The sequence below is a fragment of the Mustela putorius genome, unplaced genomic scaffold (assembly GCF_011764305.1).
Source record: "Mustela putorius furo isolate JIRA1106 unplaced genomic scaffold, ASM1176430v1.1 tig00000145_pilon_pilon_pilon, whole genome shotgun sequence".
Lineage (NCBI taxonomy): Eukaryota > Metazoa > Chordata > Mammalia > Carnivora > Mustelidae > Mustela > Mustela putorius.
In genome coordinates, this window is record NW_025421294.1 from 4,834,085 (window position 1) to 4,859,115 (window position 25,031).

Below are 25,031 nucleotides of genomic sequence, written 5' to 3' on the forward strand. Positions count from 1 at the left end.
GGATTAGTATTTTAATTCAATTCCCTCTGAGCATGAAAAATTCTTCTTGTGCATGACAGTGAAGGAAAAAATGAAACATGGTCATAAACAAACCGGATGATCCACTGAGGAGGCAGAATTGCTCTGTACATCAATTCATACACAAAGGCCAAAGGCAAAATGAAAAAGTAGAAAGTCAAGTCATCCCAACTAGGGATGTACAAGCACAAAAAGGAAAATACAAGCACAAAATCATGTCAATTAAAAAATTAAAAAAACTTTTTTTCTCTATTTTTGGCTCCTTCCACAATGCAGTTTGTCAATTCTAAAGAGTTACAGATATTTACCTATCATCCTATCCGCTGTAGAAAAGCAAGATTTTTCAAATTGTTCTCCATTTTGGCTCTTTCCACAATGCAGTTTGCCAATTCCACAGAGCTACAGATATTTACCTATCATCCTATCAGCTATAGAAAAGCAAGATTTTCACGTAAATAGCTCAGGTGATAACTCTCTGAGATAATTTTTCCTATTCATCTAGGTAACATGCAGCGTTCCTACTAAAGGGAAAGAAGTCTATGTAGATAGCTTAATATCATGCTTTTTCTTTCTCTTCTCTGTAAAAACCCAAAACAAACCTAAATCTCCTGGATCAACAATTAAGAGAGACTTTATTATATGTTCCTCAGTTTACAAATCCGAAGTGTGAGTTGGCCAATGACACTCTGTATAGTTTATCCGCTGTTCAGAATGCCTTACCCAACACTCCATGCTCTGATCTGGAAAAAAAAGAAAGAAAGGAAGGAAGAAAGAAAGAAAGAAAAAAAGGAAGGAAGGAAGGAAGATGGCCATTTTCAAAGACTTCAAAAAAATAAAGTTTTTGAATTATGCTTAGTTTTGAATTATGCTAAAGAGTAAGTATTTGAAATTACTGCAACGCTTTGTAAGATTTTAAATATCAGATGTGGATTTTAAATAAAAAGAACATCATAGCACTTTTGTTTTCTTATGCATTTCAGTTTTATCATTAAAGTATGAAAGAAATGGGAGCTCACTGTCATGGATAATAATCCAACTTTATTGTGCGCAGCCTTTTTCACACCAAGTATTAGTTTTTCCATGTGAAATAGGTTAAGATTTAAAATGATAAAGTTATTGTTAAGGATATACACAGAAAGACAATAGAAAAAGCTGAAGAGAGTTTTTGTCTGAAACTGGAAAACAGAACAGTCTCGGGGAAAAACAGAAGATATGAGAAAAGTACCACAGGTTAAAGAAACTACTTTGCGGGAGAGAAGGGCCATGTGATTATCTCAGACGGACGTAGGATTTCATGTGCATGTTTAACTCATGTGCTTGGCAATAATAATCTTAGAATTTTCTTATGTGTTGTTACAGCTCTTAACTTTTCCCACTGTCTATAATTTTATTATGCAGCATAATTAATATATGTATATATGTTTTTATTTTGCACAAAGTCACTTGTCTAATTGTACCTCACCAGCAAAATACCTCAGCTACACAGTGGAAAAGAACTGGAAGACCTAACAGAGTACATTCAAAGTTGGATTTTTTAATTAAAAAATTTTTTTTATTATCCTGTTTTGGTTTCCTTATTGAGTAGACTCCTAGGGAAAAGTAAGTACTGTGAGTTTACTGGTCTGCTATAGAAGTAGAATTTAGTCTCATAAAAAAGAAAGTTAAAAAGAGATCCAAAGGTTCATTTAAAATAAAAAACACCAGACAAGACAGGCTCGGAAGAGCCTCTTCCCTGTGGCTGAGTTTAAGAACATGTAGCACTTTGGAGCAGCCATCCTCAAACACTTCTGTCTAGAACCCACTCCTCTTCTGCAGTTTCTGAGCTCTTTCTGTGCCACACCACCTTGAGCTCTCTTCACTACACGGCCATTTGTGACATGTTTATCTGTCACTGTGGATGAGATGGCAGTAAAGGAGGCAAAGTCCCTACCACTTATCGGAACACGAGAAGAGAAACATATCCTTGGACTTGCTTTAGTGCCCAAATTGGCAAATACGCCGAAAGACTGACAATCTCATGTGCTGAGGTGGAAATGAACCTCTAATACAAGATAGAAAATCCTCTAACACAAATACAAATATTGCAAAACAGTATACATTAGGATAGCTCAGTTAAAACTCATACTTTTTTTGGTACTTTCTGATAGGACTTTAGAAAAGATAGCCCCCAATGGCAGAACATAATTTACGTATGGCAGAAAGGTGGAGAGCATAAGGCTTCAAATACAAAGATAAATGCATTACTGAGGCATATTCCCCTGGTTGTGAGGTATGTGAGCAAAGAGGTCACATTTTACCGTGAGTCAGAAGGTCAAAGGTGATGCAGGGCTCCAAGAAAATATTTACCAGAGGAATGTGATGAATCATTTATCAGTCCAGAAATCCCAAGTACAAAACTTTAAGCTATAAGAAGGATCAAATTATATAATGTATATGATTCAATTTAAAAATTTTTAGCCCTCTTACATTATATTATCTAGGTTACAATAGTAAAAAGTCAAATTACATTCATATGAAACTTTTATAAAAAGAAATCAAATCCATTTTTATGAAACTTTATAGTACAGTTATTTTCTAATGGGTGTTTCCTTAGGTCATGGTATTTATAGTTTCATTTACATCTGCAAAATTTTTCAAAGCGAAAAACAAAAGGCAGTCAATAGAAATCTAAATTTTCATTTGCAAAACTCCCTTCAGTTTCCAGGCCAGTAACACATGGCGATGTCAACTTCTCCTCCAGACATGGACTGATACCAAACATCCCCAGTTTAAGGAGAATGCAGGCCTCTACTCATTAGGAACGCTTTCTGGTTTGGCTCACGTTTCAAGAAATTCTGGAGCATGTCCATGCCGTCCAGAGATCCCCCAGGTTTCAGGATTAGGTTTCTGTATTTCATTCCAACCTAATAAAATAAAACATCATGCCTAATAATTCATTGTTAAAGCACTTTTCCAAATCCCTAGATGCAAAAGAGAAAGCGGTAAGGGTGAAGAAAAAAGGGCTTTACTCTGTCTGGATGTTCTCTTCTGCCTAGACTACATTTCTGTCGTACTTCCTCGGTTTGGTAGCTATGAGATCTGGAGCTTACAAACTCTGGTCTTCTACATTCCTCTTTATTACTGTCTTGTCTCCTTAGAGTCTCAACAGAGAGCAAACAGATGAACAAAAAATAGCCAAATGGAATGTATAACAGATTCCTATGTTAGCCCATCTCTAATGCGATTTCAAAAGGGTTAGCAGAGCGAGTGTTCAAACAGGGGGTCTGTGTACCTGGAAACAGGGGCACCACTCCTGCCAAAATGTTTTTAAGAGGGGCTTACAGAAAACCCCTCATCTTGATGAACAGCAGTAGGACAACAGCACATGTCCCATGGTGTAGGGTAAGATACTTCTGTGGCTCAGAGCTAGGAACAAGGACCTTTGTAAAGTTTTCTTTGGGGAGGAGGTCTGGAATTTTAAAACACATCACAGTTACTCCGCCTATATTTACATAAATATATGAGCAAATAGAGTGAACGAAGATGACTGTAATTCAGAATCAGTATTATTCAGTATTTTCACTTCCTTTTCATCACCCTTTTGGGAAAGGAGAGCAAGGTAATTCAGTGAAGCCCAATTCTAAGTATACATGTAAAATAAATACATCACAGAATAACACTTCGAAATTATTTCAAATAATTTCATATCATTGTATCATTTGTTCAATATGAATAGATTATTATTATTATTTTTTAAGATTATTTTGGAGGGAGGGCTCCTGAGTGGCTCAGTGGGTTAAGCCTCTGCCTTCGGCTCAGGTTATGATCTCAGGGTCCTGGGATTGAGCCCTGAGCCCTGCATTAGGCTCTCTGCTCAGCAGGGAGCCTGCTTCCCCCTCTCTGCCTACTTGTGATCTCTTTCTCTGTCAAATAAATAAAATCTTTTAAAAAAAGTAAAAAAAAAAAAAAGATTAGAGGGAGAGAGAGTATGTGAGCAAGCAGGGAGCAGGGGAGAGGGAAAGAGAGAGAGAGACTCCTCAAGCAGATCCTCTGCTTTTTTAAAAAAAGTAAAACAAATAACAACAAAACCCTGTAAAATAAATTTTAATAAAATATTTTAACCAGTATATCTACATTGTTTCAACATGTATCAATATATAAATTACTGAGATTTAACTTTTTTGTTATAAGTCATCAAAACCCAGTGTGTTTTTTACTTTTACACCCAATTCTTCAGTGGCACTAGCCATATTTCAGGTGCTTGATAGCCAAAGCGGGGGCTACCACAGCGGACAGGTGGAGGGCCTGGAACACACAATGAATCTTAGAAGGGATGGTTGGGAAATATTCTAGTCTGGCATTGAAAAGGCATGCAGTAATCCTGTTGCTTTATTTACAAGCTTTGCATACATTTTCTTAAAAAGGGTAGGGCCTGCACGGCTGAAAACCCTGGTTTAATGATCTTTGGGGGAAAAAAAATGACGTGTAGTTTCTTACTCGGTCTGCAGCAATTCCTGACTGTGACAATAGCAATCGAGAACCTAAAATATGAGTGATGGCTACTCCCACCATAGACGTTATTATTCTAAGTAGCAACAGCTCAGGGCTGTTGAGCCCAAACAGTCTCCCTCCCTTCCTTTTCTTTCATTGCCCAATGTGGTTACATTTGCCTACAGTGTTCAGTCAGCAGGGGGACTGGGCAGGCTGGGGAAGAAAGACTGCTAGCAACAGAGAAACTTAGAACTTAGAAAATGTGAATTAAATTCATCTGCAGAATTACAAAAATATCTTAATCCTTTTTAATGGAAAAAATGTAAATATATACTAAGAGCAGAGACAGCAGGTTCATGAACCCCATGTACCCATCATCCAAACTCCCTAATTAGTATTTACCTGCAGAAATTCTTAATGCTCAAGATCTGAGAGACTTTTACTTATTAAAAGACATATTTTATTCCACAAATATTATAGAAACGTCAGTGAAAATCTAGGTTAAGGTAAAAAATAAATCACCCACAATGCTGATATCTCACAAAACAGTCTCATTTGTACAGAGGACTGTGGTTTTAGGGAGCAAAGAAAAGCAGGCTGTTGAGGAGCCGGCCCGCACTGGGAGGAGGAGGCTCAGGGCTCCGCCCAACAGTCTGGCCCCCTCGGAGCAGGGCACTGTTCTGTCTCAGGCACAGTGCTTGGCTCAGCACAGCTCTGGTCCTGAGAGGCTTATGACTCCAAACAAGGTGATTCAATTTCCTGAATTACAGGCCAATGGCCTTTTAATAGTTTCATTTCCTTCGCAATGAAGTTTGGAGAACAGTTTAAGAGTCATTTTGGTAACAGGATCTTGCTTTTCTTTAAAACAAAACAAAAACCCCTAACAACAACAAAGAAAGAACAGTTAAGTGAATTTTCGTGTTTTTGGAAGGTACCAGTTTTCTGGGTGAGAGAAAAAACTGTCTGAGAGACATATGCCATAGGTCAATGGAGTCTTTGCCTAAGTTGTTCTATTTTGTTTACATAATAAAGAAACTTGAACTGAGAAAAACCAGAGGGAGAAGTCTAAGACAACTATGAAGATTTTTCATGTGGTAAAAAATTCCCTCAGGACGATCTGCACATAGTAAGAGCTCCTATTAACTGTTCTATGAAGGGAAGTCACATTAGTCACCTGTGAGGTTTTAATCCTGGAAGATTAGAGTGTTATCTATTGCCAACTGTGCAAATCCTCTCTAACAGTGATGTTTTTCTAAAGCAAGGTCAGGAGTTTGGGAGTCAGGGCCAAATTCAAATCTTGGCTTCACCTGCAGCTCTGTGATCATGGGCCTTGGTTTCCTCACCTGTCAAGTAGAAATAGGCCTCCTTCACTTAGCTGATGGGGAATTAGATATGATTTCAGTTCACTGCCCACTCCCCAGTGTAACACATGGCATCCAGGGGCACTCAGTCATCCTCAGTGGTCATCCAGCCCTCCTCTCATTTTCACCCCTATATTCAGTGTCTGATATACAGAGCAGGAACCTAGATGCATTCCTGATTTAGCATCTTCTTAAAGTTAGTTCTGTCTCCTAATAAAACTAAAAAAAAAAAGCACAAGAAACTTGACCTCCATTATTAATAAAAAAAGACTCCCTAATTCAGTAGGAATATTAAGTAGGAGAGACAAGACACTCATTTTATCTAAAAATATGTACCATTTATTTGAGGTAGTATTTTATTTATTAATTTTTAAAGATTTATTCATTTAAGAGAGAGAGTGAGCATGAGTTGGGTGGGGGTTAAGGGCAGAGGAGAAGGAGAGAAGCAGACTCCCCACTGAGCATAGAGCCCAACCTGAGGTCGATCCCATGACCCGAAGATCATGACACGAGCTGAAATCAAGAGTTGGATGCTCAACTAAGAGCCACCTAGGCACCCCTTGAGGTAATGCTTTAAGAACAAAATAATGGTGGGAAAGAAGGATGCCATCACCTATCAGTAATAAGAATATGGAAATGGCCAACAGTGTGGGTCTTCTGCTATCTCAGGCCTCCGTGAGGCAGCATGTGCAAACTTCCACTGCCTTCCGGCCCTCCCTCCTTCCTGTTGTGACTGACTCTGGGGAACAGAGCCAGAGTTGTCTCCTTCCTACTCCGAGTAACAGCAGCAGGGCAAAGAGCATCCACCGAGCACAGCTTATGACGATCAGGCATCCAGCAGGCTCACTGGGCAGCTTTAAAAGTGGACTTTGAAACCTTTCCTTCCACAGCCCATCTGTGAACTCCTTCCCAACAGCACACCCTTTGTTTTCTAAGAAGGTGGGGAGATCGTGGGTGGAAAAAGAATACCTTGGACAACAATAAAGAAAAAAGAAGATAGTCAAAGATTGGTGCTGGTCGTCAGGGAGACGGCAATGAGAACAGTGGGTAGGAATTTTTGCTTCATTAGAAGAGGCCTTCTGGAAACCTTAAGCAAAATTTCAATTTGTGAGGGCAGACAGACAGATCTTTATTTATGGGGACGGAGATCGGGGGGGGGGGAAGCAGGCTGGACAGTAGTAGGACCTGGACCGGGGGAAGGGGAACCAGATGCGGGGAACTACCGTAATTGATACAGAGGACCAACAAAAATGAATAAAACGCTCCTATTACAAGGGTCTTATGATCTAGAAGGTGAGATAAAGGAAGAGACGATTAACAATGCAGATGTTTAGGGTTCAAAGAGAAATACAGAGAAGGGTTGTAGGAAGACAGAGAAAATTGCTTCCAATTGGTTGGGAGTCAAGACTTAAGAGGACGTCTGGCCTTGTAAATATGCTAGAAGTAAGCTGGAAATCCATCCCATTTCCTTTCTTTATCCTTAAATCAGAATTAAATTTCCCACCAGAATTTAAATTTGTTAGAAAAGGCTGAAGTGTACGAAAAATCAGCTTTGGGGTGGTATATCAGGAGTGCTGAAGCAGAAATTAATCCATTTGGAAGAAATTAATCCTCTGCTGGAGAGGAAATTTCATATTCGCCCTTAGCAATACACTATAGCAGGAACTGGGTCTAGAATTCCAACTAAAGGGCACTGGAATACTTAGCTTTATATTACACATTCTCTGTCAGGTAATTCCTTTCAAGTTAACCCCACATTCATCATGTTTCTGTATCTGTTACTACACATAAAGATCTAGCTACTTCCTAATGGCGTTACAGGTTAAAATACAGTGACACTCGATTTTATTTCTTCTTCATTGACGGAAAAACAGAGGTTAGCAATTTCTCTAAATGCAAAAGAGGTGAAAGATACTTCTAGCTTAATAATATAATTGCCTTTGAATCCACAATGTCTATTACCTCTTAGGAAATTTTCCCACAATGAAGTTGCCTTATAAAAAGAAATGGCCCTAGTTAAAATGCCCCCATTTTTTTCAACCCTGTGATTAGCTGCTGTATTTTGAAACTACATTTGGTGACCTTAAAGATATCTTCAAAGAGCTTGCTGGAAAAGTGTTATTCCCAAGCAGCTCCCTTGCATAGTTGTTTAAGAGATCAGTTGGAGAAGGAAAATATACGTCTGATAATGACACTTCGTCACACTCTACTAGAAACAAAGATTTTAGTTAACAAACTAATTAGTTAAGATGGTCTATTTATTTATAATGAGGAAAACAGAATCACAAATAAAATGAGAGGTAGCAAACTTTTGGCTATTACAGGTAAGTAGCCAATTCTAACACTTTGATAGAAGCCTTCAAAACAGAATGAAAACACTGTAGCATAAAATATGCTAGTGCTACATTTGGTCTTCAGAAGACTATAGGTTTGGGGTGCCGGGCTGGCTCCGTTGGTAGAGCATCTGACTCTTGACACCGGGGTCTGAGAGTTCAAGCCTTACCGTGGGTGTATAGATTACTTAAAAAAATAAAAAAAAAATAAGCTTTATATTTGGCCCTTCCTATTGTTTACCCAGTGAGTAGGGCACTTTCCATTTAGGCTTGCTAAGATCTGGAATGCTTCTCAGAGCAGACCCTGAGCCTTGCCAGACGGGAAGAGGTTACAGAGAGAAGGCCCGGGCTGTTCTTTTGTTAATACAGATGACCGGACCAATAATGTCAACAGTCCATGATCTTTTACTCTTCAACCTCTCTGGAGTCTGGAGACTAAGAATAGTAGGCTCTGATTCCTTGAAGGCCACCTCACTATCTTCCCAAAACAATTCAAACACTTACTAGGTGAAACTAACAGGTCATTATGTGTCAACCATATTTCAATTAAGAAAAAAAAAGGTGTCAACCTATGTAGCTACAGTGGCACCAATATATACTGAATTGTGATGCATATTAAGAAATCTAAGGATAGTCTAATTCTCCTTCCTTTCAAGATGTCCTTTTATTTGTTTGCTTGCTTTTGTTGTGGTTTCTTACTGAAAGTTTCTAGAGTCTATTATTTATTCTTATTATTATACAATTTTTATAATGGCTTTGGGAAACAGTCTTTTTAACTCACTGTGCTTTTCGGCAATAATAACTGGGCCCTTCCTACTGAAAACTTTGCAATTCTAGAAAATATAGCAGAACTCAATGATGAGGAAAAAAACATAAATCATACTAGGGAGGGTGAGGGCCTTGAGACAACGAAGTCTGGATGAGACACTGTGATTGCTCTGATACCCACGACTTCAGATCAAATTCACTATTTCCTTATAATATAAAAATTCTTTCGGGGCACCTGGCTGCTCAGTTGGAGGAGCATGCAGCTCTTGATCTTGGGGTTGTGAGTTCAAGTCCCATGTTGGACGTAGAGATTACTAAAAATAAGTAAACATATAAACTTAAAAAAATTCTTTCTCTTCATCACAACAAACCTATAATAATGACTGATTTTTTTTTTTACCTTGAATGGGATTACTGTCTCAAATACTAACTTTAAATAAGTGGGTATTTGAATTTTGTTAATCAGGTATTACTTTAAAGCAAACATTTGCCAAAAAAAAATAAAAAATAAAAAAAATAAAGCAAACAAAACCAGACAAACAGTACACTGTAATAAGGAGCAAAACGGCTATTTAAAAATCTGTTCTAGGGGCACCTGGGTGGCTCAGAGGGTTAAGCCTCTGCCTTCAGCTCAGGTCATGATTTCAGGGTCCTGGGATCGAGCCCCGCATCAGGTTCTCTGCTGAGCAGGGAGCCTGCTTACCCCTCTCTGCCTGCCTCTCTGCCTACCTGTAATGTGTCTGTCTCTTTCTCTCTCTGTCAAATAAATAAATAAAATCTTAAAAAAAAAATCTGTTCTAGTATCTGCCATGGCAGGGAAGAGTTTGAGGGTAGGGTGAAAAGGGATTCCCCTTGGTCACTGGAGCCAGATTCAATACTATTATGATATCAGGGGGGCAAGAAATGACATGCTATCTCAGAGTATTTGATATGAAAGAGAAAGGAAGGGATTAAAGTGAACTTCATGGCATAAAATGAGTAATATACAGCAGTGCTGAATCCAGAATCATAGTAAAACTGAAAACTGTTTTTAACATTACAAGGCAACAATTCCAAGTTGTTGGGAATTTTGCTTTCTCCAAGTTCAGCCCAGGTCCCTGGGCTAAATTACAAGTAGTCTGGCTGCCTGCCAAGCTGTGGAGCCTGAGAATAAGAGGAAGTACATAGAAGCATAGTGGCAGGGATTGAATCTGCTGGCCTTGCACGTTCCCTGGGGTCCACTGGGATCTGCACTTTGGCTGTTACCTTGACAGATGGAAGAGGTGGAGGGTCCTGGAGATGTGGCCGCGTGAGTGGAAGCACAGAGGAGGTGAGTGAGAAAGCTTAACTGAAAAAAGGTATTGTAGCACTTATTCCAAGAAGCCTCACCAACTAGTAAGAGCTAGTAACAGGTCATAATCATACCTTTATATAACTAGACCTTGTGTCTCTTTAATTATCGTTTTCTGACTTCTGCAGTAATATGTGTTCTTTGTAAAAATAAGGAAAAGCTCCACAAAAAGCACAGAAAAATATTTAATATTTAAATATTAAATCAAGTTATCAAACGAAGCTAGGAACGGACATTTTGATGTACTCTTTTTCTTTTTTTTTTTTTTTTAAAGATTTTATTTATTTATTTGACAGAGAGAAATCACAAGTAGATGGAGAGGCAGGCAGAGAGAGAGAGAGGAAAGCAGGCTCCCTGCTGAGCAGAGAGCCCGATGCGGGACTCGATCCCAGGACTCTGAGATCATGACCTGAGCCGAAGGCAGCGGCTTAACCCACTGAGCCACCCAGGCGCCCCGATGTACTCTTTTTCTTAACATATATTTTAAAATAAAAATTTATATTCTGTGGTACAAAATATTTTATAACTTGCATTTTTTCACTCTGTGTAAGAGTTATATTAAAAATTCCAGGGGCGCCTGGGTGGCTCAGTGGGTTAAAGCCTCTGCCTTCGGCTCAGGTCATGGTCCCGGGATCCTGGGATCAAGTCCTGTGTCGGGCTTTCTGCTCAGCAGGGAGCCTGCTTCTTCCTCTCTCTGCCTGCCTCTCTGCCTACTTGTGATCTTTGTCTGTCAAATAAATAAATAAAATCTTAAAAAAAAAATTCCAGACATAGGAAAAAACTTGTTGAAGCCCTCTTCTTATGCCCAAGTCCATTCTGCTCTCCAAAAAATGGAAAGGCCATTTGTGGCTGGAATGATTGGAAGATTTCATAAGTGAGTGGCCATTTGAATAGGGCCTTTCAGGATGGCAAAATTTTAAGAGGCATAGACAAGAAGGCACACACTTAAGGTGGAAGAAAGAGAATGAACAAATTTGTGAAGGTGCAAAGACCTATAGGAACACAGAAATCAGGCTGACACACAGAGTTCTGGGAAGTAAGGAAGGGATTTGATGGTTATGCTAAAGACTGTGAACAAGGAGAGGAATAACAAGTAGGAAAAAAAAAAAAAAAACAAAGAAGAAAGAAAATGATAGGTAAGGGCCCTTGAAAGTTGGCAACTGGGTCATTCATCAGTGGTAACTCTGGAGAGAGAGTAACTTTCCACAGTTCAGTTAGTGGAGGCAAAAACCAGATAAAAGAGGTTTGCCAAGACTGTTTCTTACAGCGAGAAATTAGGCTATAAAAGGAAGAACAACGAGTAGCAATAGGGCAATAGGGCTGTCAGAGTCAGTATCAATAACCCCAGTTTTTTTCCAAGGTGGCAAGCCAGTAAGGTTTGGTATGACAGACACCCCTGAGACAGAAGGCAAGAAGTACTGAAGTATACGAGGAGAAAAAGAAGATGAAGTACTCAGTCTTGATGGTCTTGCTTTTCTTCATGGAGAGCAAAGAGGTAGTGAGAGACTCAGGGGAGCTCAATAAGGGAGGTGGGCAGGACGGCAGAGGAACACTGGGTATTCAGACAGGTTGAATAGGATGACTGTGTATGGGGGCATGTTATTGGACTCATAGGATCTTCTTGGGAAATCTCTGAATCCCAAGGACACCATCTCTAAGTGAGATGGTGGAGGAATCCAGGGCTGGGCACTTGACTGAAGGTCATGCAGAAGTCAAGATATTTACAAGAACAGTCAGTGGCTGACGAGTGTAAGAGGTTGGCCAGGGAATGGAAGAAGGCGTCCAGTGACTTAAGAGCTGGGTAGGGTGGGATGGAAGACGGTGTGATTGGAAAGGCTAGTGTATAGTGTAGGTGCTCCTGAGATGGGTTTTTTGGGGGAGCTGGGAAGGGGAGGGTGGTCTAAATTACAGCAATGTATTTCAGCATATATGTTGAGGCCCTATGCAATTCAGAAACATGAAAATTTGGGGGGAACCAACCAGTTGGCTAAAATAAGCACAAGGAGCCTGATTTTGATCATTTGTTCTTCTAGTTTCTGAATCAAACAGAATAAAAAGCACACTGGAAAATGCATCAGCCCTAGAAATAATCTGACAGCTGAGTCTTCAACAAGAGTGGAGACTGGGGGACTGTAACTCAGGAAAGTTTGGCTTGTAGCCACCTGGCAGTCAGTTCACTGTACACAGAAAGGAATGGCTCAGGTTAATGAAGCAGCTTAAATTACTCAGAGGCATTTGGGTTACAAACTACATAGTAGGTGGGGTATGCCAGCCACAGAGAAAGGGTACCACCCACAGAAAATGTATAAAGAAACTGTGTAGAGAATATTAGAACATACGAGACCATTTCTATCAGGAAGGGGTTTACCTTTCTTTCCCAACCTCCTATAAAACGAAAACATTGTACGGCACATGTCAAAACTAGCTGCTACAAACGCTCAAATGCATAAACAAAGCTTTGAATTTTAATTATGCAATATATTGGAATGTTAATAAGCAAGAAAATGCAGTAGGTTTTTTTTTTTAATGTATAGGATTAATCACTTGTGCACTGTAACCTCATGATGTTTGATATGAAAAGATGCAAGACTTAAAAGTTATAAGCTGTTACCAAATCTCTTACTCTAAAATCCAGGTGTAATAAATATTTTACACTAGGAATTAAAGGGGAGGGAGCAATTGCGAGATTAACAAAAGGAGAGAAGAAAATACAATACCTCTGGATTCATTATCCCTTCTTTTTTAAAACAGCTGTAAAACATGTCCATGGAAAATACTTCACTCCAAAGATATCCATAATATTGGCCATCATATCCCCCTGCCAAATGTCCAAAAGTGGCTGGCATATTTGTGCCTTTAAAGAAAGATACGTTTCAATCAATGTGATGGCCAGTGTTAATAATCAGGTCATCAGCTGGCTAAAGTTTCCCTATGGGGAGTGCAGATGCTGGGGAGAAGAGGCAAGCAGGATCCTACCTGTAGTACTCCCTGGGTTTACCTGCCCTTTGCCAAGATGTTTACAAATGTCTCTGCTGTGATGACTCAACCTCGGAGATGGTTTCGGCCCTAAGCTCTGGAATGCCTAACAATAGTTTCAGAGCTTTGTCCACACCCACCAGATAGCTCACTATTTCAGAACTCAGTCCTTTCTTATTCCCCAGACACTCGCTTCTTATAGATACTCTAATTGTAAGCCTACTCTTTGTCACACCTCTTCGTATCTAAAAATGTGTCAGAATGGCACTTACGGTAGGTTCATAATTACCGAAAAATAACTCTTTCTTTAAAAAGCCAAAAAGGGGGCGCCTGGGTGGCTCAGTCATTAAGCATCTTCCTTCAGCTCAGGTTCTGATCCCAGAGTCCTAGGATCGAGCCCCCACATTGGGCTCTCTGCTCGGTGGGAAGCCTGCTTCTCTCTCTCCCACTACCCCCCCCCCCCGCCCGTTTTTGTGTTCTCTCTCTCTCTGTGCTCCTCTCCGTCAAAAATTGAAGAAAATCTCTAAAAAATATATAAAATTAAAAAGCTAAAATTGTTTTTACCAACACAATCTACCTCTAGGGCTACTTTTAAAAAGGATTTTTGTCAAAGTGGCCTCAGGCACAAACTTGTTCTATGGTCTACTATAAACAGATCACAAAAGGAAGTGAGGAGCTTGAACAGAATCTGTTAACTCTTCTGACCTTCAGTGTCACTATAAATGTGATGGATACATTTAAACAACTACTTCGTTGTTGGAAAAAAAGTTGCCTTACCAAACTCCATACACAGGAATAACTACATGTTGGCTTAGAGTATATAACTATAAACATGAACACACATGTGTGTACCTTACCCACCCACCCACACGAATGCCAGGTTAGAAAGTGCTAGTTACACCGCTTTAACTGATCTGAGAACCAAAAAGAGAGACAAGGCAGAAGTTTGTGCTTCTCTCTGAAAGGACCCCTTCTGCCAATTTCTTAGTGAAATCACTGGTACACAGAGAGGGAGGAGCCAGGTGGGTGGGGCCAAATGTGAAGGGCGTTCTCTGCTCTGGGGTGGAGGCCAATTGCTTAGGCCTGATTACACTAAAATGCTGCAAAGCGGGCGCCACCTGTCCTCCAGGCACGTTTGGACCGGATAAGTCCTATGGACATAGTAAGCTTATCTCAAAGTCAGGGCCTGATTAGAGGAATCAGAAACAAAGGACATGAGGTAAGCTGCCTGACAAACTCTACCTTCCCTGGCAGGGCTGGTAGGAGGATACCCTATGCCTGACAGAACAAATGAACTCGGGTCCTGGTGTTTACATACCTGGAGTAGCTGGGACACCGAGAACCTCTGAGCAGTATTTGGCATATTCACCTGCAGCGTCCAGCGATGCGTTCGTGTGCAGAGACTGATCAACTTTGCTCAAAACAATCTGGCGCAAGGTCAGAAGGCCTAGTAACAGAAGAATGTTCTAGCATGTTTTGGGTAAGAGAGAACTATGTGTTCTAGTATCCCAAGATCAAAGATGTCAAAAACTGATGGCTGCAGTACACACTGCAAAATAGGAGCAGGTATCTTATTTAAAAGGAGATGGATTTTGTTTTCTTGGACACAATCCCAGTATAGTTAGCTGTCTTCCCTCCCCAGGTTAGCACCCTGAGTACACCATTATTACTAAAGGGGAGATGCGTTCTACAGAAGAGGCCAACAATTCTCTCTCGAGCAATTCTAATAATGTATTTTCCTTTTCTAAAATTGCAAGACATACCTGTGTTGACCAGTCTGGAAGCAACAAGTTTTTCAAGCAGATCATCCATAATGGGGCTTCCATCTTTATAATGTTTTGACAGTCTTCGGAGGGAATCCATGTCCCATACCCAGTTCTCAAGCATTTGTGATGGCACCTCTACAAAGTCTGTTTCCACATTTGTTCCACTAAATCGTGCAAAATCGGTCTAGGAAGTAAACATAGGCATCTCTTTTTTAAAGCACTAAATGAAAACTATGTATGTGATGAATCATAATTAAGACTCTCTAAAACTTGAGCACCTGGCTGACTCAGTCGGGAGAGCATGCGACTCTTGATCTTGGGGATTGTGAGTTCGAGCCCCACAGTAGGGACAGAGATTACTTAAATATTAAAAAAAAAAAAAAAGACTGTAAATCTTGGGGCGCCTGGGTGGCTCAGTGGGTTAAAGCCTCTGCCTTCAGCTCAGGTCATGATCCCAGGGTCCTGGGATCGAGCCCCACATCGGGCTCTCTGCTCTTCGGGGAGCCTGCTTCCTCCTCCTCTCTCTCTGTCTCTGCCTACCTCTCTGCCTACTTGTGATCTCTGTCTGTCAAATAAATAAATAAAATCTTTAAAAAAAAAAAAAGACTGTAAATCTTAAGTCAGAATCAGAGTCAACTGTCTCTTTGAATAAAGGGTTAGGATAACTTAAAATTTAAATGAAAGCAAAAAGCAGAGGCCAAGCAACCTGAAAAATAACCATCGGGACTCTATGTTAAATTAGTATTTCATTCTTTTGAATCATAGACAAACGTGGAACAATCATCAGGAAACATAACCGAAAACAAAAATCAGTATGAGTTGAAACTACTAGCCTTAAGCTTTGGAAGTAAAAAGAGTAAAAAAAAAAATTTTCCATTAAAAATGAGTAGATTTAAGACAATTTCTCCCTACTTCTCTTTTCTGTTTGCTTCCCTTTGTTTATTCAGTACATGCCTTTCTGGGGCACTCATCACTCTACTATTTTTTTTTTTTTAAGATTTTATTTATTTATTTCACAGAGAGAAATCACAAGTAGACGGAGAGGCAGGCAGAGAGAGAGAGGGAAGCAGGCTCCCTGCTGAGCAGAGAGCCCGATGCGGGACTCGATCCCAGGACCCTGAGATCATGACCCAAGCCCAAGGCAGCGGCTTAACCCACTGAGCCACCCAGGCGCCCCATCACTCTACTATTTAACTACTCAAGTTTCAATCAAAATCAAAGAGTTAAATGACAACACTGCAGACAGGTATCCTTTGCATGTATTGTGTTTTGTGTTCTAAATTTTAGATACGTGATTCTAAGAAAACTGCGCAGTAGAAAGCCTAGCCAGACCTCTCAGGGTAGAAGAGGCTACCTTAACATAAGAAGCCACTTCAATGGGAGTCAGAGCCATGGATTAGCTGGCTAGTGGGGGTGAGTGAAATGCAGCTATCGTTTCCTGGACAAACAAAGGATGCTCAGAAGTTAAAGCATCTCTTGTAAAAATAAAGGACTTATTCTGAGGGTGTGGGCTAAGAGTTAAAAAAAAGTTTTTTTTTTTTTTTTTTTGTTAAGTGAACTTTAGCAAGTTGTTGAGTCAGGAAAGCTCTTGATCTTTAGAAAGAGGGGAATTCACGAGAGCAGCTGATGTTTTCAAACCTGCACCCCATCCACAGAACTTCTATAAAGCTGACACTGGCAAAGGAGATTTAGCATTAAACCAACTGGGTCATTTGTGGGATGGGGGCTGGCTTTGTGTTGTCTCTCCCTGAACCTCTGTCCTGTTTCCCTCTTCAGATGTTTGACACCGCAGCCCTCCCTGACTTCATCGTCCCTGGGGCTCTGCAGGGAAGGGAAAGGAAGAAGGGCTTAAGCACCAGGAGGAGGGAGCAGATGGGACACGGAATCAGCAGCAGAGAAAGATTCTGCTTTTGGCCCAGGGCAGAAGCACAGATGTCTAGGCCATTTCACATTCTGCCTTTCCCTCTTTATGCAAAAAAATGTTTTGCTTGACTTCCTATTATGATTGCGCTGATTCTAGATACGAAGAGCTGCAAATCCTGAAGGGCCAAGGGGAATGAAATGCACTAGGCGCTGGAATTAGGCCACCTGCATTTGAGGACATCCCGGTAAAAAATTCTTACAGGAAAGAGGCAAGGGTTCCTGAAAACTGAATATTTTGCCTCTTTCTGGTATATAATCTTCTAAAATAACAAACATCCTACACTTAGATAAAACAAAGTGATAAAATAATCATAACAGCCGACACCTATTGAGACTTCACCACTCAAGGCACTATGCTAGGCCCATTACATGGATATCTGATTCCGACTCCAAAACGATTGTATGAAGTACATACTGTGATCACTGTTTTGAGATAAGGAAATTGAAACACACTGAGATTCACTGGAGAACTAGGATTTGAAACCAGGTGGTCTGACTCCAGAACCCACGGTTTGAACCACAACCACTACAATGCCTCTCTAACTTACAAGAAAAATGAAAACCATAAAAGGTTAAATTAGGATGTTCCGAAGGGAATAAATCCTCCTGGGCATTATCTAAAGTAGAAAAGTCTTATATCAAATTTGCCTTCATAACAAGAGCAAAACTGAGGTTTCAGTTGTACTTCCAAAGAAATCCTACTTCCTCTCTCTACTGGACGATGCTTCAAGGATCAGACCTAAGGCTGGGTGTCAAGGTCAGTCGTTGTAACCACCTTTCCCACACTCCGGATTCTGGCATACTAACTGCACGATTTTCTAAGGACTACAGTTTTTAGATAAGTACTCATAGAGCTAACAAAGGCAAATAAATCACACCATCAGTCACTACTTTACAATTATTTTGACAAAAATATACATTTTCTATACTTTGCTTGGGTGAATATTTTTTGGTCAGCATTTGCATATGGGGGTGCAAACCAACCCCAAATAACAAAATGTGTGTGTGTGTGTGTGTGTGTGTGTGTGTGTGTGTGTTTGGAGCGGCGGTGGTATTTCAGAACCTAGAAAAACATGAACAAATGAATAACTTATGAGCTAAAATTGAATAAAATAAAAATTAACGCAGTTATGTCATTCAGAGTAGAGAAGAGAGGGCTTATTCTGTCCAAAGCCTTTGGGTGGTGTGGGGAGAGAACATAGTGATGAATGAACAGATCAACAATGTCTTCTAAAGAACAAAAGGAAATGTTTGCAAGGAGTAGAAGCTAAAAATAACCCTACTGCTTACTAATTTCCCGAAAGTCAGTCATGCTGTTTCTCTGTGTGCCCTTTGAGCAGTATCATTTAAATATTTTTCAAATGAGGAGGACAAAGAACCTAGGAAATTCAAAAGCTCAATTTCCAGCAAACAACTAAATTCTGAAAAGAAAGGAACCCACAGTCAGCTACTGTGTAAGTCTACAAAGAAACCCTGAACAGGCCTTAGGATCCACTAGCCTGCTGGGGGTCTGACACTCAAAACAGCATGACTGCTGAATGATTACTCGCTGTTGACCAGCCGGCAAACACCACTCCCTCGTTTTAAACTGTAGTTCCAAAGTACCCTCAAAAGTCCTTTCTGTAGTTTCCCACAAGAACAATTTGAAGGTGTTGAATATATAGTAGCTTCCAGGCTAAAGTAACCACTGATGTTAATATACCTCCCAGATAAAGCAGAGCATTGTGAAATAAACAAAAGTAATCTGATTAACAAATCATTCTGCAGGTGATATCTCATGAAGTTTTAGAGCATTAACGCTGCAAGAAATGTTCTGACAATAAAAGCCTAGAAAACAATGTACACTCAAATTTCTGTTTGGTTATAATTTCTTGAGAGGAAGAAAGTTGTCTAAAACAATGAGAATTTTCATCATTACTTTTTAACAGACAATAGGATACATAAAATTTTTACAAGAGATCACTTGATGCTATAGAGATTAACTTCTCAATTTAGATAACACAACAGGAGCTAGAGCAAAATTATACAAACTGGAGCTCAAAAGTCATGTGAGCTTTTGGTGTATATAAAGACCGAAGTCTTAATGGATTATTGTTCTAATGAAGTGACTGAATGCTTTTAGGGGTTGCAACAGAAATTTTATATTCATGATTCCACATCCCAACTCAAAGAAAAAGCAGTTGCTAAAATCGGTAAGTGTACTGTGTTTAGAAAAAGAAAAGGCCCCAGGAGAATGGATTCTGGCTGTGTAAGGTGACCCCCCTGTTGATTTCCTAGCAGTCATTTCATAGCCTGACTTGTCTGATTTACCCCTAAATCCAGGGATGCTCAGAAGTTTATGTAACAAAGCATCAAAAAAAGAAAAGTGCCACTGTCTCCCAGACTCTGCCACAAATAGAGGGTTAAAGTTCATACTTTTAACTTCATATACACCTACCCATCAATGGAAGTAATAATAGTAGTAAAGAGACCCTGAAGAACACTTTGCTAACTTGCTTATTAATCTTCACAGCAGCCTCATAGTTTGGCAGATCTGTATCACCACCATAATTTAAAAGACAATCTGCAGCGGTCTTAAATACTGCCTTTTTTTTAGAGAGAGAGAGAGAGAGAACTCGCATGTGAGAGTGGTCGGGGGAGGTGGTGGTGAAGGTAGGATAGCGGGGAGGGGCAGAAGAAAAGGGAGAGAGAATCTTAAGCAGGCTCCACGGCCAGCAGAGGGCCTGCGGCTCTGAGATCATGACCGGAGCTGACATCAAGTGTTAGTTTTGTGTACATGTGTGCTCATATAAGGAAATAAACACATAAATGCGTAAAATAACAAATAAGAGATCCTGAAAGAAATCACTTCTAACACTGATGATGGAATCTCAAAGAACCATGCAGGGGTGGGGAAAGGGAGCAGAGGCAACAAGCTTGTTGGTAAGTGTTTACTGTACTAGAAGGCTGAAACAGAAAGGTCACCCTACACAGAGGGAAACGTGGAACAAGATAAATTCATTCATTCCACATATGCTTACATGTGGTTGATTTAGAGGGAATGTCCGTCAAGAGGCTGAGGAGAAAAATGTCTGTCTGACAGGAATACATGCTTGGATGATCAAATTCCAACCACAAGACACAGTGTGGTCTCTAGAGCATGAGACTGAGAGCACAAAAGTGGTTATAGGCCATAGGGTGGTGAAGAGCACGACCATCAGATCGTGGGCGAACCATTCAACCCTCCTGAGTCTCAGTCTTCTCTACATGGAAATGGGAGGAATAACAACAGTTTAATAAGAGAAGTAGGTTAGTAAATCTACTTCAGGAAATACTGAACTAATGAATGGAAGGCACTGATTTATTTATTTATTTGTTTATTTGAGGGTGAGAGACAGCGCACACACATGTAGGAGTGTGGAGGGAATCTCAAGCAGACTCCATTGTGAGCAGAGCCCCATGCGGGGTTTGATCTCACAACCATGACATCGCTATCTGAGCTGAAACCAAGAGTTGGATACTTAACCAACTGTGCCACCAGGAGCACTTTAAAATAATGATCTTTAAAATAATTATCTCTAATAGTCCACAACTCACTACTCCTAATGTGCACACCAACTCAGACATCATTATGGAAGTTTTTAAAAAGCATTACTATTCTTTTCTAGCAAAGTTCAAAAGGCCAGTGATTACGGAGAGCTCAGACCACAGTAAAGTCAAGAAACAGGAACAGATACTAGAGATGCTACCTTTTGATTGCTATCTTCAAAATTATATGCCCCATAGTATTAACACAAGAAAATATAAGTGAAACTCATCTCCTGAATGTTGAAATAGTAGACGTATTGAACTAGTGCACCTACATGTTTGAAAACTGGATGTTCTGGCAGCCACATTTAAATATTGCTATGACAAGCTCCAACGAGCTCTTCTGGTCATCACACTTGCACAATACCAAAGTGGGGAACCCAGACACTGAGCTGCTATATCTAAAAATCAATCTAGTAGACGTGTATGTCAATTTTTTTTTTTTAAGGAGAGAAAGAGAGAGAGGAAGGGAGGGGCAGATGGAGAGAGGGAACTTTTTCTTTTTTGAGAGAGAGAATCTCAAGCGGGCTCCTCACCCAGTGCAAAGGCTGACGCGGGGCTTAATCAAACAATCTTTAGATCATCACCTGGACCAAAATCAAGAGTCAGACACTTAAACTGACTAGCCACCTAGGGACCCCTGTATGGCAAATATTTAATTCACTATGTATTTCTTGGAGAAGTTAGAAGTATTACTAAACACAGAAGCTATTAAGCTTCTTGTTCACTACCACCCAGTTTAGGTCAATACAAAAGGTTGTGAAATTATTATAAAGCTGCAGAAAAGTGATTCTGTGCCTACTACTTTTGAGACAAAAGTACTGATTATTGGTTCCCTATATGATTAACTTAAAAGTTCTTTAAAAAATTTTCAAATATGGGGTGCCTGGGTGGCTCAGATGGTTAAGCATCTGCCTTCGGCTCAAGTCATGATCTCAGGGTCCTAAGATCAAGCCCCACATCAGGCTCCCTGCTCAGCAAGGAGTCTGCTTTTCCCTTCTCCCTCTGCTGCTCCCCCTGTTTGTGCTCTCTCACTCTCTCTGTCAAATAAATAAATAAAATCTTAAAAAAGAAATAAGATTTAATTGAGCTGTAGTGGACATACAATATTATATTGGTTTCAGGTGTACAACATAGTAATTCAATGTTTATATCTTTAAAAGTTCTTAAAACATTACAGTACATTTGAAAGAATAGTCAAAAAATATTTTTCACAGATAATCTCAGGAGGAGATGACCAATCAAGGAATTGTACCACATACTATTTAACTACATGATATATCTGGTGTTCATGGAGGAAGTTAGGCAAACTGTAAGAATTGAATATAGCCCCCTGTTTCAAGACAGAGACACCATATACAAACACTATCATCTCCATATATACTGTCACCAGCATATCAGTATATATACTGATTAATGTATATATTATTTTTCATAGAGTTTATGTATTTCAGTCATGAGTCAAAGAGCTCTAAAAGGGCATAACACCAGGAACATTATTTTCCAGCATTAAATGGCCATCTCAAAGGATCAAAAATAACATAAAAGATCATGAGAATAACAGAGTGGTAGAGAAAAACATTATGAGCACATGGTAAGCATACGATACTCAGTTCAAAGAGGACTGTTCTGAAAACAAGAACACACAGGAAGAGCACTGAAAACCCTACTACCCAAGAATCACTATTATCTTAATAAGTGTGATCAAGACACCAAGTTACCTTCTTGTGAAATCATTAGCTGATCATCCATATACAAATAAGGAGGAAACTGCTCTAACCTGGGAATTCTTTAATTTGAAATTCATTATGGTCTGGGCTTCAAGGAATCTGTGAGCCCTTTGGAGCCCCGTGTAAAATTCTGAGTATATGAGATGTATGTACATTTTCCTAGAAGAGGTATCCACAGCCTAAATCAGACTTTCAGACAATCCTCATATCCAAAAAGATCTACTATTCTAAAAACAGGCAGTAGTTTATGTGTGTGCAAATATATAACTGGATCTTGGATAATCTAAATAATATTCCAAAAGTCTGAAATTTATTTATTTATTTATTTTTAAAAGATTTTATTTATTCATTTAACAGAGAGGGGGAACACAAGCAGGAAGAGCAGCAGGCAGAGTAGGGGAAGAAGGAGGCTCTCTGCTGAGCCAGGAGCCAGATGTGGGACTTGATCCCAGGATCTTGGGATCACGACCTGGGCTGAAGGCAGCTGCTTAACGAACTGAGCCACCCAGGCATCCCGAAAAGTCTGAAATTTAAAAAGGTATTTGACTTTTTTAAATTGCTCATAAAAATATTTTAGAAAGATGGAAACTAGACTTAGCCTAACTACGGGAAGCGGCCATAGAATGGACGCAGATTAAAAATAAATATTTCAGGGGGACGCCTGGGTGGCTCAGTTGGTTAAGCAGCTGCCTTCGGCTCAGGTCATGATCCCAGCATCCTGGGATCGAGTCCCACATCGGGCTCCTTGCTCCACAGGGAGCCTGCTTCTCCCTCTGACTCTGCCTTCCACTCTGTCTGCCTGTGCTCGCTCTCACTCTCTCTCTCTCTTACAAATAAATAAATAAAATCTTTTAAAAAATAAATAAATAAATAAATGTTTAAGGAACCCTATAGCTGTGAAAGTACTCTAAAACTGTGTAAGAAAGAAAATTTAGGTTGTTCTGGAAGATTTCCTTTCCTTGGATTAAACACAGGACAAAAATGGCTATATGTTTAAAAAAACATGGAAACACTAGAATGTAAGGATAAAAGGTTTGAAAGAACTAAACAGTTTTTTAACAGTAGTGACTGTAGTATTTTGGAACTGAGTGGGTACATTTTTGGTTATTACAACAATTATTCTGAGGCCAGGGACATGAGATGTCTAGGAATGAACTGCACATGTCAGGACAAAAAAAATTGTCCCATATGCTGCATGCCATTCTTATGTCCTACTGGACATTTACCTAAGTAAAAAGTGAGCCTGGGTTTTAACTAACTCCACTGCACATATTTCTGTAAAGTATTTTGTACCCAGTTTTAATTTCCAACACTATTTTTTTTTACAATTTTATTTATTTATTAGAGAGAGAGAGACAGACAGACAGAGACATCATAAGTAGGCAGAGAGGCAGGCAGAGGGAGAGGGAGAAGCAGCCTCCCTACAGAGCAGGGAGCCTGATGTGGGGCTTGATCCTAGGACTCTGGGATCACAACATGAGCCGAAGGCAGACGCTTAACCGACTGAACCATCTGGTGCCCCAATTTCCAGGACTCTTAACTATGGGGATCACCTATGTAAATCAAAGCAAGATTGCTTTTTTGCTCTAACTTTCCCAAGAAACATTCACCATTTTGGAAAATCATGTCACCACTTCTGCTATCGACCAATATAGAATGTCTCTGTTCCCCCCAATTCATATGTTGAAACCTATTTCCCAATGTGATGATAGGAGATGAGGCCTTTGGGAGATATTCGGTCATGACAGGAGAGCCTCCATGAATGGGATTAGTGTCCTTATAAAAAAGATCCTAAGGAGCTCCCCCACCCTTCCACCATGTAACCACATAGTGAGAGGCACTGTCTCGGAACCAGAAAGCAGGTTCCTACCAGATACCAAGACTGCCAGCACCTTGATCCTGAACTTGTAACCTCCAGAACTGACTGAGAAATAAAATTCTGCTGCTTCTAAGCCACTCAGGCTATGATAGTCTACTACAGCAACTTGAACCAAGACAGTTGGCAATACCAGTCTAGGGCTTGGCTGACAACACAAACCAAATTTATCAGTCTGTAGTTTTCACTGCTGGATTCAGGGTTAATCCTAATGAAGACTTCATTATGTCTTACTACGGAGCCATGTCCAGGCATCTATTGGGAAAACATAAAAATGGTGTTTATGTTCAGCGAGGACACTGTATCAACTAAAAATATTCTCTGTATGGAGAAAGGCGGTTAGGGAAAAATGAGTAAAATCCAAATGGAGTGCTGAGTCTAGTTAGGAGTACTGCAGCAATACTTGCTTCTTGGTTGTGACAAATCTGTTACAGTAATACTAGACTTTAACAGTAGAGGAAACAGGGTAAGGGTGTATGTGGGCAATTTTTGTACTATCTTTGCGACTTTTCCGTAAATCAAGAACTATTCTGGGGCACCTGGGTGGCTCAGTGGGTTAAGCCGTTGCCTTTGGCTCGGGTCATGATCTAGGGGTCCTGGGATTGAGCCCCGCGTTGGGCTCTCTGCTCGGCGGGGAGCCTGCTTCCTCCTCTCTCTCTGCCTGCCTCTATGCCTACTTGTGATCTCTCTCTGTCAAATAAATAAAATCTTAAAACAAAAACAAAAACAAAAACAAAACAAAACAAAAAACCTATTCTAACAAAAAGCTTCTTATTAATATGTTTGCCTTTAGAGATATACAGAGATTTCAAATCTGGAAAACTGTTCCTCCATTTCTGTTAATATCAGTTTTCCAAACTGTTTGATGGAACTACTAACTCAATGTTTTCTTACGTCAGATAACAGTCAAATA

The 25,031-nt window shown here is 40.0% G+C and overlaps 1 protein-coding gene across 1 annotated transcript in view; it reads right to left on the reverse strand.

Moving 5' to 3' along the window:
- Window positions 1-1,034: 1,034 nt before the first annotated feature.
- The window catches only part of NLN (neurolysin), a 96,498-nt gene continuing 72,501 nt past the window's right edge, over window positions 1,035-25,031 (reverse strand). The window contains exons 10-13 of the mRNA XM_004764537.3: window positions 15,020-15,206; window positions 14,575-14,703; window positions 12,998-13,134; window positions 1,035-2,921 (exon numbers count right to left, since the gene is read on the reverse strand). Of these exons, the coding sequence (XP_004764594.1) occupies window positions 2,787-2,921; window positions 12,998-13,134; window positions 14,575-14,703; window positions 15,020-15,206 (588 nt within the window). The 3' untranslated portion in view covers window positions 1,035-2,786. The remainder of the gene's footprint in view (window positions 2,922-12,997; window positions 13,135-14,574; window positions 14,704-15,019; window positions 15,207-25,031) is intronic.